We start from the raw sequence: 14,934 nt of genomic DNA, 5'->3' as shown, positions 1-14,934 counted from the left end.
GAAAGAAGAAAAAAAGATCCACTTCACAGACAGAGTTTGAAGCTGAACCAAATTGGATTAAACAGTAAGTAGCAAAACAACAAAACACTACAAAAAAAATACAAAAAATAAAAAGAAAAACTCAAAAATTAGCGGTTGCAGTGGAGGAAGGCATCGGGAAGAAACTACTCGACTCATGGGACCCACATGCCGGCGCATTAGATTCACTGGCGGGAGCGTGTGGTCCATGCATCGGCACATGAATCGGCATGGTGGTCAGGAGGGGATGCGGAGAGCTGCGTAGGGAAGAAGATCTGGCTTTGAAAAAGTCGATCTTCGAGACTACACAGTTCTGGCCGGCAAAGCAATGGAGGAGACGATTCACGAGAAGGATGATGCGGATAGGAAGTGATGAATATAGCGGCTGCTATTTTATGAGGGTCGGGGATAAATCATCGAAGACGATAGATAGATCTAAAGAAACTCTAGATATAAAAGAGCTCTCTCATGAAAAAGAGAAACTCAGCGAGAAAGGAAGCCAAAATATGTAAAAGGGGGTAGGAGGAGGAGGTAAACCAAAAGGTTTACTCTCCTCCTAAAGCTTGGTCGACTCTGGCTGAAATCAAAAGAGAGAAAGGAGCATCTATGTACAACAACCATTTGACGTAAACAAGAAGCCTTGAGGTTTCAGTCCTTACTAACACGCAAGGTTTAGTTAGGCAAGAGGGTCTTTAAAATTAGAAGAAAGTTGCTTGCCAATTAATAGCAATATAATGTGTTCGAGTAATGGCATAAGTTCTCCTCTAGAGTCCTCTTAAATGTAATATGACTTTTAAAATCACCAATAGATCAAAATTTAATAATATTCATCTCAAATTCAACGATAATTTTAAAAGTTATATCACATTTAAAAGGACTCTAAGATGATTTATAATATTAGTTGTGATGAGAATCCTATATCTAGCTTATTACTTTACTGGATCTTTTATTGACCCTAATTAGTCGGATTTTATTTAACGATATTACTCTTCCATTCATATGTAGAGATTTGAGCTTCAAGATACCGTAAGTGTGGGAATTGTTGAACTGGGTTTGCCTACCACTACAATCACAAACAGCTCTAAGACGTTTAGACCTTATTCTAACAATTTGGAAGGGAAATCTCCAGAGACTCTTTATGTCCTTTTCCTTGCAAGTGAACACGTTTCCAGTAGAAGAAAATATAGGGTGATTATTTCTTAATTAATCAGCTCAGAAAGGATAATTGGGATCACTATTTATTTTAGAAGTTTTACAACGTTATAAGCCATGGAACTTTTAGATTCCTGTCTAAGAATTTCTCGAGTTCACTTAGGATCTGACCAAATACTTGATCACATAAAATCACAAAAATACACTTAAAACAAACTCAGAGAAGATAGGTGAATCATGTGACAAAAGGAATCACAAAGATGAAGTTGCCTCGTCCAGGGACTCTCTAACTGCCTTCAAGAGTGAAGGCATCAATTTCTGATTGGTAACAATTATGCCAGTGTCAAGATCAAGGTATCTCCCTTTAGAAAAGTCCAAAGGGTTCCCTGCAGCATCTGTCGCCACACCTCCAGCTTCTGCAAAAGTTCATTAAAGAAATGTCATAAAAATGGGTGTTAGATGTGCAATTTTAATTAACTAAAATCACCACCACAAACAAGGAGACTCTCATCTTATAATGTCTCATTGACCTGGAAAATGATAGATTTTGGGAAATATCCCTTAAAAAGGGCAGTAATTTGAAAGCTCATTCATGCACTTTGGTTCTTGCAAGTAATCCATAAATCGTCCGGGTATGTTCACTGAACATGTACAAAAGCAAAACTAAGTTTCGTTGTAGAACCTAAACATGCTTTGAAACTAATAGGATTTGCCCTCGTATACCCATATTTGTGTTACGATTTTACATCCGGAAACTGTTACAATCCTAGTGTCCCACATGGATTAAGTCTAACCTTGACCATGTGTATATAAACTCTTGAGCACCCTTCCCTTGCAAGCCGGTTCTCAAGGGGTGAGTTCTACCCAAGGTTTGTATCAAAAACATATAAATGATCCTCCTTCAACCTAGCACTTGTAGCATACATAGCTTATCTATGAAAGCCGGGAGACAAAATCATTAAAGTACCCAACCACTCATTGACTGAAATTTCACCCTTCCAAAGGAGAAATGGAACTCCTATTATAGACTGAATAGCATTTTTTCTATCTTGGTAGTAATGTGAGATTCTTCTTTTTTTTCCAAAAAAAAAAAAAAAAAACGAGATAAGAGTAAAGCTCCGGTAGGCAACAAAAAAAAAAACAGTAAATGATATCAATCCATATAACCGATATCTCCATGTCTCACTAGCTTTGCATAAGGACCCTCCATATGCCTAGTTTGTTTCACTAGCTTTGCATAAGGACCCTCTTTATGCCTAGTTTGTTTATGTAGTCATCCCTAGCCGAATGCCTTATTGTTTAAAGCCTTAGATTATCAGATAATAATAAATATGTATTGTAATGGGTGGTCAGAAGAGGGTGGTAAAAAGTACTATATTATCTGGAATCCACCATGACAATATCGAATGCACCCTGACATCAGTTAACCCCACCATCCCCATTCCAGTAAGGCATGCTATCCAGGAAAAAAAAAACAAAAAAAAAAAGAGAGAGAGACCAGTACCCAGTCCACAAAAAATAACAAACACACAGGCGCTGTCACCATCTCCAGCAAACTTTTGGTTGAAAGAAGAAGAAGAAGAAGAAGAAGAATGGTGGAAAAATAGTTCCATTACCAGTAACGACAATGCACCCAGCAGCATGATCCCATATTTTTTCACGGTATCCTTTATGAGGGAATCGCAGATATATGGCTCCATCTCCTCTGGACAGTGCCCCATACTTAGCCTGGCTGTCGATTCTAACTGGCGGTGCTTTGACCCCTAGTTTCTGTTCATGAATAATATTTATAACAAGAAATTTAAAGGAATAACAGTGATAAAATAATTGATATAGGGCAAGAGAGAACACAGTACATTTGCAATGGAGCTAGATAAGTCATGCGAGGAGTGTGCTGCTTCAAAGGATTCAAAGAATGATGCTTCCTCTGGATTTTCGGTAGTACTGACATGCACCTGAAGGGCAATAGAGAGACAAATGATTTTATGCGCCAAATACCAATAGAAATAAGGTATGCACTTATATAACTTCCTATAAGTGTAAACCTTTATTGGTGAAGAACCATCCAGTGACTGCATGTATGTTCCTGCACCAACTTTGGCAAAGAAAAGGCAACCAACTTCATCATCTGAAGAATGTCGACTATCACCACCAATGGATGCTAAAGGAAGATTTGGACAAGCCAGGACGCCCAAAACCACTTTCCCTTCATCTAGCAATGCTAGTGCTATAGCATATTGGTCTCCTCTTACAAATCTATTATGCAATGTCACAAGCACAAGCTATTTCATCATGGTTCGCTCATAAGCAGATTAAAAAAACATAAAAAGCACTCGGTGAATCAATGATAAAATTAATAAATCAGCCAATAGATAGTGAAATACTAAGCATCAAAATTTCAGTCTATCACTTTCTTTTTGGCAGATTTATTAGCACCTCCGAAAAAGACGCAGAGAAAAAGAGGTCAAAAGAGGCCACTGATTTTTGTTTGATTCCAGAAGTCTTCTAAATGGACTTCATTAGTTCACAATGCCTAATAACCAGATATCTGTGACATCACCATGGTTAAATTTGACATAATATTACTCAAAATCTATCCAACATTTCCACAAATCAGCTCAGTTCCAAGCGACACCAAAAGTTACAAGTGATTTAAATTGCTACAAAGAAGCCAGAAAGACTTCAGGACGGGTTAGAAGAAAAAGAATGATTCAACCAAAAAAGGCATATTAGCTTATGATTTAACAAGAATAAATAAAATCACAATGGATAGGAACAATTTTGGACACGGGATTTTGCAGCATCCTCAAGAAGAAAGGATTAGGGCTTTATTAGTTTAGATGAATGAATTACATATTGCCAACTATGGCCTGCTAACATGCAGAAAATAAAAAGTCTCAAAGCAGATATCAGATACCATAAATGATATATTTCCCATTCTACTATCAGCCTTATCCATGTGTACACATTGTTTCATGTCAAGATGCATGTATGCAAGAAACAATAGATTCAAGCGCCATCAACATATATAGATCTATGGGTGCAAAGGTGAAATGGTCAAAATAATAAGCATACAACCAATCAAGTCATCAACTATTTCACGTGAATCCAAGAAAAAATTCCATCTATGTTTAAGTATATGGATATAACAAGTAAATGCTATTTGAGAGTCCTGGTTCTTAAAACATAAGTATTAGTCAGATTCACAGTTGACGCTTACCCTTTAGTACCGTCTATTGGATCCAAAACCCAATGCCGGCCATGAGAACCACCGTCAGATTTGCCACAGTCGATGGCCCCAAGCACATCTGCTGCAGTCAATGTAGGAACGCTAAACGATCCATCATTAGCGATAGTATCATTCACAAGTTTTGTTATGCGCTGTAGCGTTTCCTGCCCACTTTCCTTGCGAAGATCTCCTGAATCCTAGAAAGATTTAAAAACTCTTTATCTGGATTCACAGTTCAAAGGAGAAAAGAAGATGGCACCTGCATGTCTCTGGAAATTCCAGCATAAGCATACACACTCACCTCCTCAGCCACTAATGAGAATGATTCAGAAGGAAGTTCCCTCTCCAGCACAAAACTAACCAGAGCTTGTGAACCTGGGAATTATAGTTAATTGATAGAAACAGAGTGGAAGTTAGTTGCAATTCATGTAAATCCTAAACACTGCAATTATAGAAACAATCACTGAAATCACTCCGACAGTATAAATACTTTATAACATAGCCTTTAATTATGAGATGCTGAAACTGAAAATTTGAATCACATGTGCCACATCCTCACACCAAAGCACATTGGATAGACAGTTTACTGAATTTAAAAACAGGACAATTGATATCAAGCATCTACTTTACAACCTTAAGGGGAAAAAAAAAAAAAAACTTTTCTGATGGTAAGTAAGCATCTACTTTACTATTCAAACAAAGAACAATTAAATAGGGTTGATGTGGATCCACTAGAAGACCTACTGGCTCAGTTATATCTGTAACACATTCCATTCACAGAAAATTCACGGGTAATATAGATCCACTAGAAGACCAACTGGCTCAGTTATATCTGCTAATGAACTGGCAGGGAGGGCATAAAGATCCACTCAAAACTTCAGGCAATGAAACAGAAGCTTACTTCTAATGTAGCCCTGAAATATTGGAAGATCAAAACATAGCGATTAGTAAAGTCATCCACTAGGTTTTCCCTAAGTGGGGTTTCTCTTGTATACTTCCTGTATACTTGGGTTGTACTCCCTCTGTGCTTTCTATTTAGATTAATTTACTTATCAAAAAAGTAAAGTCATGCACAAGGTTAACCCCACAATTAAGACATCCTTGGCGATCTGAATTTGTACTGTGTGATCAATAACATGAAAAAGTTGTCTAGAAATTTGAAGTTGGCCATATGATAAAAGTTCACTCTTTCAAAATATACTCTCTATGGAAACTATATAATGGAAATTTCAAGTAAGGCTCATAAAAGATTAATCTCATGCAATATAACAAGCCTTCCATGCTGGACCCAGTTGAATTTAACTTCCTAAACTGCTTGCTAACACATTGGTGTGCAGTTTTTTGGGGTACTTCCTTGGAAATTTGTTCTAATAGGCAGGATTTGGGATTGAAATACAAAGATTGTTAAAAGTTACCATACCCTTCAAGCAAATAAGAAAGGAGATTACAAACCTCTTCTTCTATAATATGACACAGATGTGTTTCCTCTCATTTAGAGGATGCACATTAAGCAAGACAATTTCAGCAGATCCAACTACCCAAGCAGAATTCAGAGAAATCAGATCCTCCCGGACCTTCGTCAGGTCGTAAGAGTGGGCAAGGTTGGGTTAGGTCTTACTGGACGATAATTTATAGGTAAAGTAATTTATCTCACTAATCTTCCTATGCAATAAACCAAACTATGGACTAAAAAGTAACTTCCCATACTTGATTAAAAAAATTGTATAATCTGCTTCTGCAATCAAGATTCACATGTGATTCATTATGAGAATCCAGAAGAGAAAACAACAGATTACTAATAAATGAAAGGCGTGCACAGAAGAACTTGACAACAAACCATAATCAGCCACAGTGACAGGACTTTTATCTGATTTTGACTGGACATCTGATTGCAACAGTGCCTTTTGCACCTTCTGAGGAAATAGCAACACCCCATGGAATCAGCTTGACATAACAAAATATATAATGCCCAAAAACATAAACTACAGGTGAATATTTACTATAAAAGGTAAATAAATGCCATATTAAAGCAGAAATATCCAATCATTTCAACCGCACTGATTCAAATAAAGTTCATTTTGTTTTGCATTTACAAGTTCCTTTCCAAAAGTAGAAATAACAATTTCCAGTTCTCCTATTGCTCCAAAGACAATATGCAACAATAATTTCTTTGTCCTAATATTGGCTAAAACAAGCAGTCATGTCCTGTACTCATCTAAATTTATAATCATTTCAGGTTCTGGGTATCACTAAAATTACACTATTATGCTCATAATGTTTCTGAAATAGTAGTTTCAGATTCAGGGTTTCACACAAAGTACACATTATCCTCTGAATTTCGCTCAAATAATGATTTTTAGGTTCTGGGTTTCATTCGGATTACATAATCATCCCGAGTTTAACTCAAATACTCATTTTAGCTTCTGAGTTTCTCCCAAAATAACATTTCCCAGTCTTCAAATTCACTATCCTCCCAATGCAGACCAAAGGGTAACAAAAAAGGAGCAACTTTGTGTGCCTAATTATGCCTCTTTGTGTGCATTTACACTCATACAAACATGTAACGGGCAAGGCATACAAGAAAGAAAAAGCGAAAGAGAGAGAGAGAGAGAGAAAAAAAGAGAGATGCCTGGCAGAGTCGGGCAGCGAGAGATGCTGCTTTCTTGGCAGCCGCGAGCTCCGTGTCGTAAGACATTGAGGAAAATGATGCTGCTGCTACTATTGCTACGAGAGGAGAGGCCCTTTTGGAGAAGAGAGAAACAACGGGCTTAGAAATTGTGATTTTGGGTGTTGAGGTGTATGTGATTTTGGGTACACCTCTCAAACAATTTATTGTAACCATTTCTCTCCGACTTAAATAGTTTTCCTTGAATTTCGACTGATTTGATGACTGGCCTCACCCAAAATATATTTCAGTGGACAGTCAATATTTATTTTGCATGTTTTTTCCCTTGACAATGACAAGAGCGTGGGATTTTGTGAGCACCAGAAAATTGTTGTATAAAAACAGTGATTTTATTTCCCATTTATTTGAATCAAAAGATCAGTTACCAGCCAATGTTAAGCCAAATTCAAGTAAACTAGTTCGTTTACAGCTTCATCCATGTGCAAAATGACTTCCCAAAGGAAATTTGTGAGGTGGGTGGTGAAGTTTATTGCCAAGCCACTTCCCCTTGCATCTCTAAATTGCTTTGTCAAGAAGAAATGCTTTTACTTTGGCAAATTAATTGAACTCCGTCTATTTTGACATAAAATATATTTTATTAAAAAAAAAAAATTAACGAATGATTTCAGTTAAAAACATTTTTTGGCTTGTAGATCCTATGAAAAATTAGCAATCTTCGATGATCTTCGGCGACAGCAACATCCAGCCACTTTCATTGGCGGATTTCGGTGAAAATCCATAGCAGCCAGTGGTGTCTTCTAGTGACTTCAGGGAAATCATATGACCTTCGGCTGCAGCCAATGGCTGTTTCTGGCAGTCCGTTATGATGGCGGACAACAACAGAGAATAAATTGAGAGAAAGAGTGCGTCAAAGAAAGAGAGAAAAGCTTAAACACGAAAAATGATTTAAAATTTTGAATAAGAAATTATTTCACGAAAAATAAAAAATATTTTTCTGGTCAACCAAAAATATTTTTGATTTTGACCATGATTTTTGTTCGTACCAAACACCAAAAAATTAAAAAAATATATATGACAAATATTTTATGTCAAAACAAGCTAAGCTTAAAAATAAATTAATTAATTAAAAAAAATCATATCATACTAATTAGGGAAGCAAAAGAGAAGACATGATATTTATCTGCTCTTGTTTGCTTTTGGCACCGTTAGGTGCCAAAAGGAGGGGAATTGATTTGTGGTGTTTCCTATCATTTTTGTTGAACAATATGAATGCCAACACATCCACATACATTGCAAATTGTCAACCGTCTAATCAATCCAACTAATCCTACTGTCATTACTAATACTCGAGTTTTAATTTGTTAGGCAAAAAACCATTGAAGCTCCAGACTCAATACAATATACAATACAGATTACTGTCAAAACAAAGGTTGGAATATAGATGGCCAATAAAGTTATCTGGCTCACTGTGAAAAGGTCATGAGTTTCGTGACCATTGCTGTTGGCGCTCCATTCTCGCACTTCAACATTGACAGCTCTTTCTCCTTCATTTTCCGCATGCGCGAAAAAAGGAGCACAAGAAAAGGCTCTGTATACCCGTGGCACTGCCCTCTCTGTAATATCATTCCCATAGTCTGCTTGTATCCTTCAAAAGCTCAAAGTCATCAATACAGGGCTTGGCAGAATTGCCTTGCTATTATCTCTTCCCTAACGGATAATGGAGGAAAAATGGCATGCCATCCGCTCCAAACCTTGATGCCAAATGGAGTATATATCATGATTTCATTTGCTTCACATTGCTGATATGTTAAAACACCTTGAAAAAATTTAGTCACCAATAAAAAAAATTATTTGTTCTACTTCACATTATGGGCAAATTATGAAAAATGAGAAAATTGAGGATATAGTCACAAACACACCACATTTTGATGCTTCTAAGAGTATATTACCCGAATACTAACCTGAGAAGTTGATTCTTTAAAAGTTTAATGCGTTCTCTTCATCTAGCAAGTCAAACATATGATGTTCCCATGCTGACTATTCCAAACTGGCACACCAGCATAGTCCCTTGTCATCTTGAACCCTCTGGGACTACTTCATTGGTTGCTAATTTTTTGAGAGATGAACAGTCCTGGCGCCAGCTGCTTTACAATATTTTGAATTCACTGAATGCACTCATTTCCAGGCACCGAAATCAATGGACTGAAGTGATATATGACCAAGATACAAATCTTTTAAATGTTGCTCACACAAGCCGATCCGCCTTTTATTCAAGCTAGGATGAATACAACTTGAGAACCCTGTCTTCCAGCCTGGGAACTTCTGCCTTTCCATCACATGAAGAGTATAAACACTTGGTGCTGGAGAAGGGCACCCCATAACAAAACAATTGCAAGGCCGTGACTGGGTCACCACTCTTGCTAGAGAAAGTAAACACAAGCCACTATAAGATATCCCATACATCAAAGCCTCATCATTATCAAAAGATTGGGTATCTGATGTCTCAATTTCCATCTCTTGCTCTATTTCTTGAGTAGAAGGAATCCTGCTCAATTGTGAGTCAAACCGTTTTTCTATCTCATTTTCATGTATCCGGTACTTTGCTGCTAGAGTACGAATGCAAGATTTCCTAACTTGATCAGAAATTAAGAGCTTTACATCACCAAAATTATCACACTGACTACACCATCTAAGCCAACGGCAGACAAGACCAGAAAACCAGTTGATAATCTGGTCATTATCTTGTAAAACAAGCAGAGAAGTTGTACGAGGGTACCCTTCATATGTGGCCAATCCATATCGTAAAAGCCTCTTTTTTATGACATCAACAGGAGCAATAATCTCAGTGATGGAGTCAGATTTGCTTGAGGAGCTCAAATTTGGCAAAAGAGCAAGAGTAGAAGCTGTCTCAGAAGAAACATATTCTTCTGCACGCCTCTGAAATTCATAAAAGGAGTCCATCAATTCTTGGGGAAGAGATGGTTCTGCAACATACTTAGAAAAGATTATTTCCTCACTCTTTGCTGCGTTGGCTTTAACATCTTGCATCCATATCTTCAGTAAGAGCTTGTACCAATGATCAGTTTCCATCCCAGCTTTACGGAAACAGGAAATTTGGCTCAAAACAGAGTTACAATCCGCTAAATGCTTGATTTCAGACTCCTTAACCTTCTTCAAACCATGACCTAGCCATTTCTTGCCAATTCTAATAGTCCCGGCATTCCACGCCTCCTGTTTTTGTAAAGCAAATAAATTGACCTTTTCCTTTAACTTGTGAACAGCCTTCATAGCAGGACTTTCTCTTACGCTTCTTCTAACCAAAAAGCCCAGAAAGCGAATCCCCTGGGGCCCCTCATTTGGTAATACTTCTGTTTGATTGTCAACGTCCAAAAGCAAAGAATTCTGTAAGTAATTTAGAATATCACATTTAAAACTGAGAGCAACTTCTTTGGAACCAGAGACTGCACAAAATATCTCATCCATGAAACGACAAGAATGAACTCTTATGCTAACATTCTTTTCATTTTTGCAGTTGAGATCATTGCATTTCAGCTGCCTCCTAAACCAAGTGCGCAGATTGGAATAGGACCCATCTTGATTAGAAAGAAAACCTGGATCCAGAGCTTCATATTTCATTGACAATCTGTAAAATTCGCGGTCAAAGAGGTCAAGATATATATTTACTAGTATAGGGGACAACACTCCCTCTTGTGGTAGACCATGACCTTTTGGAAAGCCCCCAAACTCCAGATTGAGTACATGGGCATCAAACATGCTGCGAATGATAGCATACAAGCTGGGATCTTCTATCTTGTCCTCCATTGTTGCAATGATTTTATCTAGGACACAAGCATCCAGCTTTCTTTTTATGTGAAAGGTAAACCACCAGTCAGGGTTAGAGATCTCTTTCCTAATGTACTTCAATGCCGTTGAGTGTCCTCTCCCACTCCGACAACCATGAGATATCTTACAAAAGTGGGGCTTGTAAACAACTTCTAGAACTATCCTGATAGCTTCCTGAACAATCTTCAACTTAAGATTGGGAAGGACAAGGGTTTCTTTGCTTGCACCCTTTGTTGAGACAGAGAAAGTATTGGCAATGACATCAAAACTCCCACTACAAAGCTCTTCAGCCATGGATTCAAAAGAGGCTCTCTCATTATTTAATGATATATCTACATTTGAATTTAGCCTTATACAATTGTAAGCATCCTGAAGAGTGTCTAGATTGGCAATCACTTTTGCCATTAGGTCTTGAAACTTCCCATTCGTGTATTGCTCCTTCACCTTCTTCTTTATGCGGAGTTCAAAATACCTCTTGAGCTCCATTCGACTCCTGGGCTTTCTCCCATCAACAAATGAAGATTCTTCAACAAGACAGGCTAAGTTCTTTGCCAATGTCATTTTTCCAGTGCCCTTATCAGTGTTGTCATTAGTTTCTGCAGCAGAAGAATAATATGTGCGAGAATGTAATCTTGCAGCAGATTTACCTGTTCCAAGTTATGAATGTCTTCACTTAGTCAACAAAAAATCTATATTCTCACATAGGAAGCTTAATAACTTAAAGTTAACCAAATCTTTTTTTTCTTTAGGGAGGAAATTAGTTTTTGAAATTTAGAGTCCACTGACTAAATAGACAAATACTAGAAATCCCATCACTTTGTGTGGTGTGTTGGAGCCCATTCAACAAGAATACCATAAATTTTAGCAATCCAGGTCCTGGTAATGCAGCCACAATAAACTGTTCAAAGTCAACCAAACCATACATAATGGCATGAAAGAGAAGGGGAGTGGTGGACAGAAATACACAGAAAACATATATGAGTTTTGTTTCCACAACATACAAGCAGGAGAGCCATAATCAGTTTTTAGGATGAGTATCAATCTGAAAGGAGAGTATGGGAGCCAACATAAACAAAACATTATTCCGTTCAACTCAACAAAAGCTTGTCACTATTACTTGGGGAGAATAATTCCAAGATTCATATACATATAGATTTGCTAAGTTTTTACCTATTGAAATCCTTCTATCCTTAGCCTAAGGGTCAGCTTCCTAAAAGATAGAACTCCTAACAACCCCTCAGGTGGAGTTCATACAACTGAAACCACTTTGAGTCTCAAAATCCTAGAAGTCATTCTATAAACACAAAAAATCAAATGAATCTATATTGCTGCAAATAAAAAAGAAATATGATATCAATCTTTAAGCAATTATAGTGAGAAGCACCAAGGTATACAATGGTTTCATACGCCTTGAAGATAGCTGTCAAGCTGGCATATAACAATTTACCTATATTAGTTGATAATGACGAAATGAATCGAGTAAGGTTCACCCCTTTCAGTATGGCACGTTTCAGCAAGTTTGCTTTGCAAACACTTGACAACCCCAAGAGCCGCATTATTCTTTTTAGTCACGGACTAAATGAACTCCCATAGACTAGAATCTGCCTACCTTCAAAAAAACATAGAGACCCATTACTTCAAAGCTATATATCCTACTAACGAACTAAACAACAAGAAACCAACGGAACTGCCTACAGAGGCATTTCAACAAACAGTTTATGTATTCTGCAACTGTTGACGTTTGCCGAATTTTCGCTAGCTCATCATCCCTATTCTAATTTGTTGAAGAACCAAATTGAACAAGGAGCCTTCCACAAATTCCTTCCCGCTTGGCTCTCCATGGCGTGCTACCAATAAATCAAACCAGTATAATGCCTTCCCTTAAAGATTAGCAGCTACTATCACTGTTCTTTCAAGTGAATCCTCCATTAATGCCCTCAATTGTTCGATAATCTTCGGCATAATTCTTGATTCAAACGAAGCCTCGTCTAGTGGAGCATTGCGACTAAAGGCCATTACGTATTGACTTAAGTCAGTAATACCGACCTCTTCTTCTTTTCTCCTCTCTTTCTCTCCTTTTTCCTTTTTTTTTTTTTTCTGTTTTTTTTTTTTTTGTTTCCCCTAAAACAATACTACTCCTAAATTACAGAAAAACCGGAATAAGAACTGCCTTAATCCCATAGCGAAACAACCCCAACTCCCAAGTATGACAACAAATCAAAGTCAGGAATATCATATTCCTAAACTATAATAGGCTATCCTCAAACTGGAATAGGGGTAAGAATTCAAACCTGTAGCCAAACACCACTTGTCTTCTTCCCCAAATTCTCACGCACAGCCCCTCCTTGCGTAGCCACACACGGCTGCTTCCCACGACCGCACACCACCGTGTCCCACCACCGGAGACAAACGACTTTCACCACCGTACCGCCCTTCGCTCAGCCACGAGTTCTCCACGAGCGGCACACCACGGGTTCACCTTCGCCGTTCACCACTGCTTCAGATCACACACTACACGGCAGCGCACCACCACCTTCAGCCACGTCTCCTCCCAGTGCACAGAACAGAACCTTCCCTTGCTTTGCCACAACACCACAAGCACAGCTACAGCACCTCTACGTTCTCACCCACAGTAATTTCAATTGAGGGGGTCTTTTTTTTTTCTTTTTTATTTGAATGGCGTAAAGGGAAAACAGAGGAAACAAAAAATTCAAGAAAATCGAACTGCTCCATTATGGTATAAACGAGCCAAACCTGAGCGAGCTTTCTTTATTTGGACTTGGCTTGTTTAAATTTTACTCGAGCTTGAAACGAGTTTAAGGACGAACCAAAAAAATCGAGTCCGAACTCGAGCTCATAATAAGTCGAGTCGGGCTAGCTCGCAAGATGCTCTTATATTTAATTTATTTATTTATTATAAATTTAAACTTCAAATACTCTTAAACGGCTCAAGAAGCTCGTTTGCATATGAGCATTTGCTTAGCTTGACTAGCCGAGTATGGAGCCTGAGTCAATACAGAAATAAACTTGATTTCGAAAAGATAAGATATGCATCCTTTTATAATAAAATGATGTTATTAAAAAAAAAAATCATTAATTTTTAATATTAATATGAGCAATTATGTGAACAACTACCAATTCGAGCCTTATACGAGCGGTTCACGAGCCTAACCAAATCGAGCCGAACTTGCTTTGTTTAATATTCGAGCTAGTATTTGTATTCACGAAACGCCTCATTTAATAATCGAGTCGAGCACGAGTCAAGCCCGAGCTCGCTCACGAGGGCTTCGCTCACTTAACACCCCTAGGTCGGCCCTCCATACCAAATGATAGAACACGAGATGGACCCATAAATTATTATCGGTCGGGGTCAAATGCTAAAAAAAATTTATACCTTATAATTTTTTTTTTACCTTTAAAATTTTTTGTTCTTAAGAATTGAGGGGACCATGGCCTATACTAGTCTCCCCTCCCTCCGTTCCTAAACATGAGGGATTCTATCAACTGAAAATAAGAAAAATATAGAAAATAAACGGGATAATTATCGCTTCGAGGGATTGAAGTATTGAACCTCTAATTTATCACTTTGAGGGGACTTCCAATAGTTGCTTAGAGCAATTGATGTTTTTATTGATTGATTGATTGATTGACTTAAAACAAACATAATTAACTCCACAAATCCTCACATGGAAACCAAAGCAACGTCCATATTCTCCACAAGGCAAGTGCATGACCTGCAAGACCACAATCCTCACAAGGAATCTCAAGCAATGGCTACATCCAAAATAAGGCAAATGAAATCCTACAATTATAGCAAACCAAATCAGCCCAACAGCTAGTGCTCAACAAGAAAAGAAAACCAAGCAATTTGTCATGTATTTTGTAAAATACTTTCCTTTGTAAATCTCTCAAAGAATGTGTATAAATTCAGCATGCATCAATGGAAAATACAAGACAGCAATCACACTGAAATATCAAACTCTTTATGGTATCAGAGCTTTGAACGAGCGACTCACGTCATCATTTTTTTTTTTCTCCCTTGTGTCTATAAAGCATTTTTTCAAAT

The 14,934-nt window shown here is 37.7% G+C and overlaps 2 protein-coding genes across 7 annotated transcripts; both read right to left on the bottom strand.

Annotated features, from left to right (window-relative positions):
- Window positions 1-1,192: 1,192 nt before the first annotated feature.
- On the bottom strand, window positions 1,193-7,296 carry LOC132166391 (SAL1 phosphatase-like). The gene is made up of 8 exons (XM_059577194.1): window positions 7,029-7,296; window positions 6,237-6,312; window positions 4,701-4,774; window positions 4,391-4,596; window positions 3,216-3,426; window positions 3,027-3,125; window positions 2,787-2,940; window positions 1,193-1,586 (listed from the first exon to the last, which is right to left on the bottom strand). Exons 1-8 carry the CDS (start codon window positions 7,239-7,241, stop codon window positions 1,423-1,425), a joined length of 1,197 nt encoding a protein of 398 aa, XP_059433177.1. The 5' UTR covers window positions 7,242-7,296; the 3' UTR covers window positions 1,193-1,422.
- Window positions 7,297-8,334: 1,038 nt separating this feature from the next.
- On the bottom strand, window positions 8,335-13,581 carry LOC132166284 (nuclear intron maturase 4, mitochondrial). Of its 6 annotated transcripts, none has more exons than XR_009438559.1 (4): window positions 13,160-13,581; window positions 12,316-12,477; window positions 8,987-11,515; window positions 8,335-8,841 (listed from the first exon to the last, which is right to left on the bottom strand). XR_009438559.1 is itself a non-coding variant. In XM_059577077.1 (2 exons), exons 1-2 carry the CDS (start codon window positions 12,422-12,424, stop codon window positions 9,201-9,203), a joined length of 2,424 nt encoding a protein of 807 aa, XP_059433060.1. In that variant the 5' UTR covers window positions 12,425-12,951; the 3' UTR covers window positions 8,335-9,200. The 6 variants fall into 6 exon arrangements, 1 of the variants encoding a protein (XP_059433060.1); XR_009438558.1 differs by having other exon boundaries at window positions 12,316-12,473; XR_009438560.1 differs by lacking the exon at window positions 13,160-13,581 and adding an exon at window positions 12,564-12,951 and having other exon boundaries at window positions 12,316-12,473.
- Between the last annotated feature and the right edge of the window lie 1,353 nt (window positions 13,582-14,934).

This window comes from Corylus avellana, chromosome ca11, assembly GCF_901000735.1.
Source record: "Corylus avellana chromosome ca11, CavTom2PMs-1.0".
Taxonomy (NCBI): domain Eukaryota; kingdom Viridiplantae; phylum Streptophyta; class Magnoliopsida; order Fagales; family Betulaceae; genus Corylus; species Corylus avellana.
Note: the sequence above shows the minus strand (reverse complement) of the source record. Positions and strands in the feature narration are given on the sequence as shown.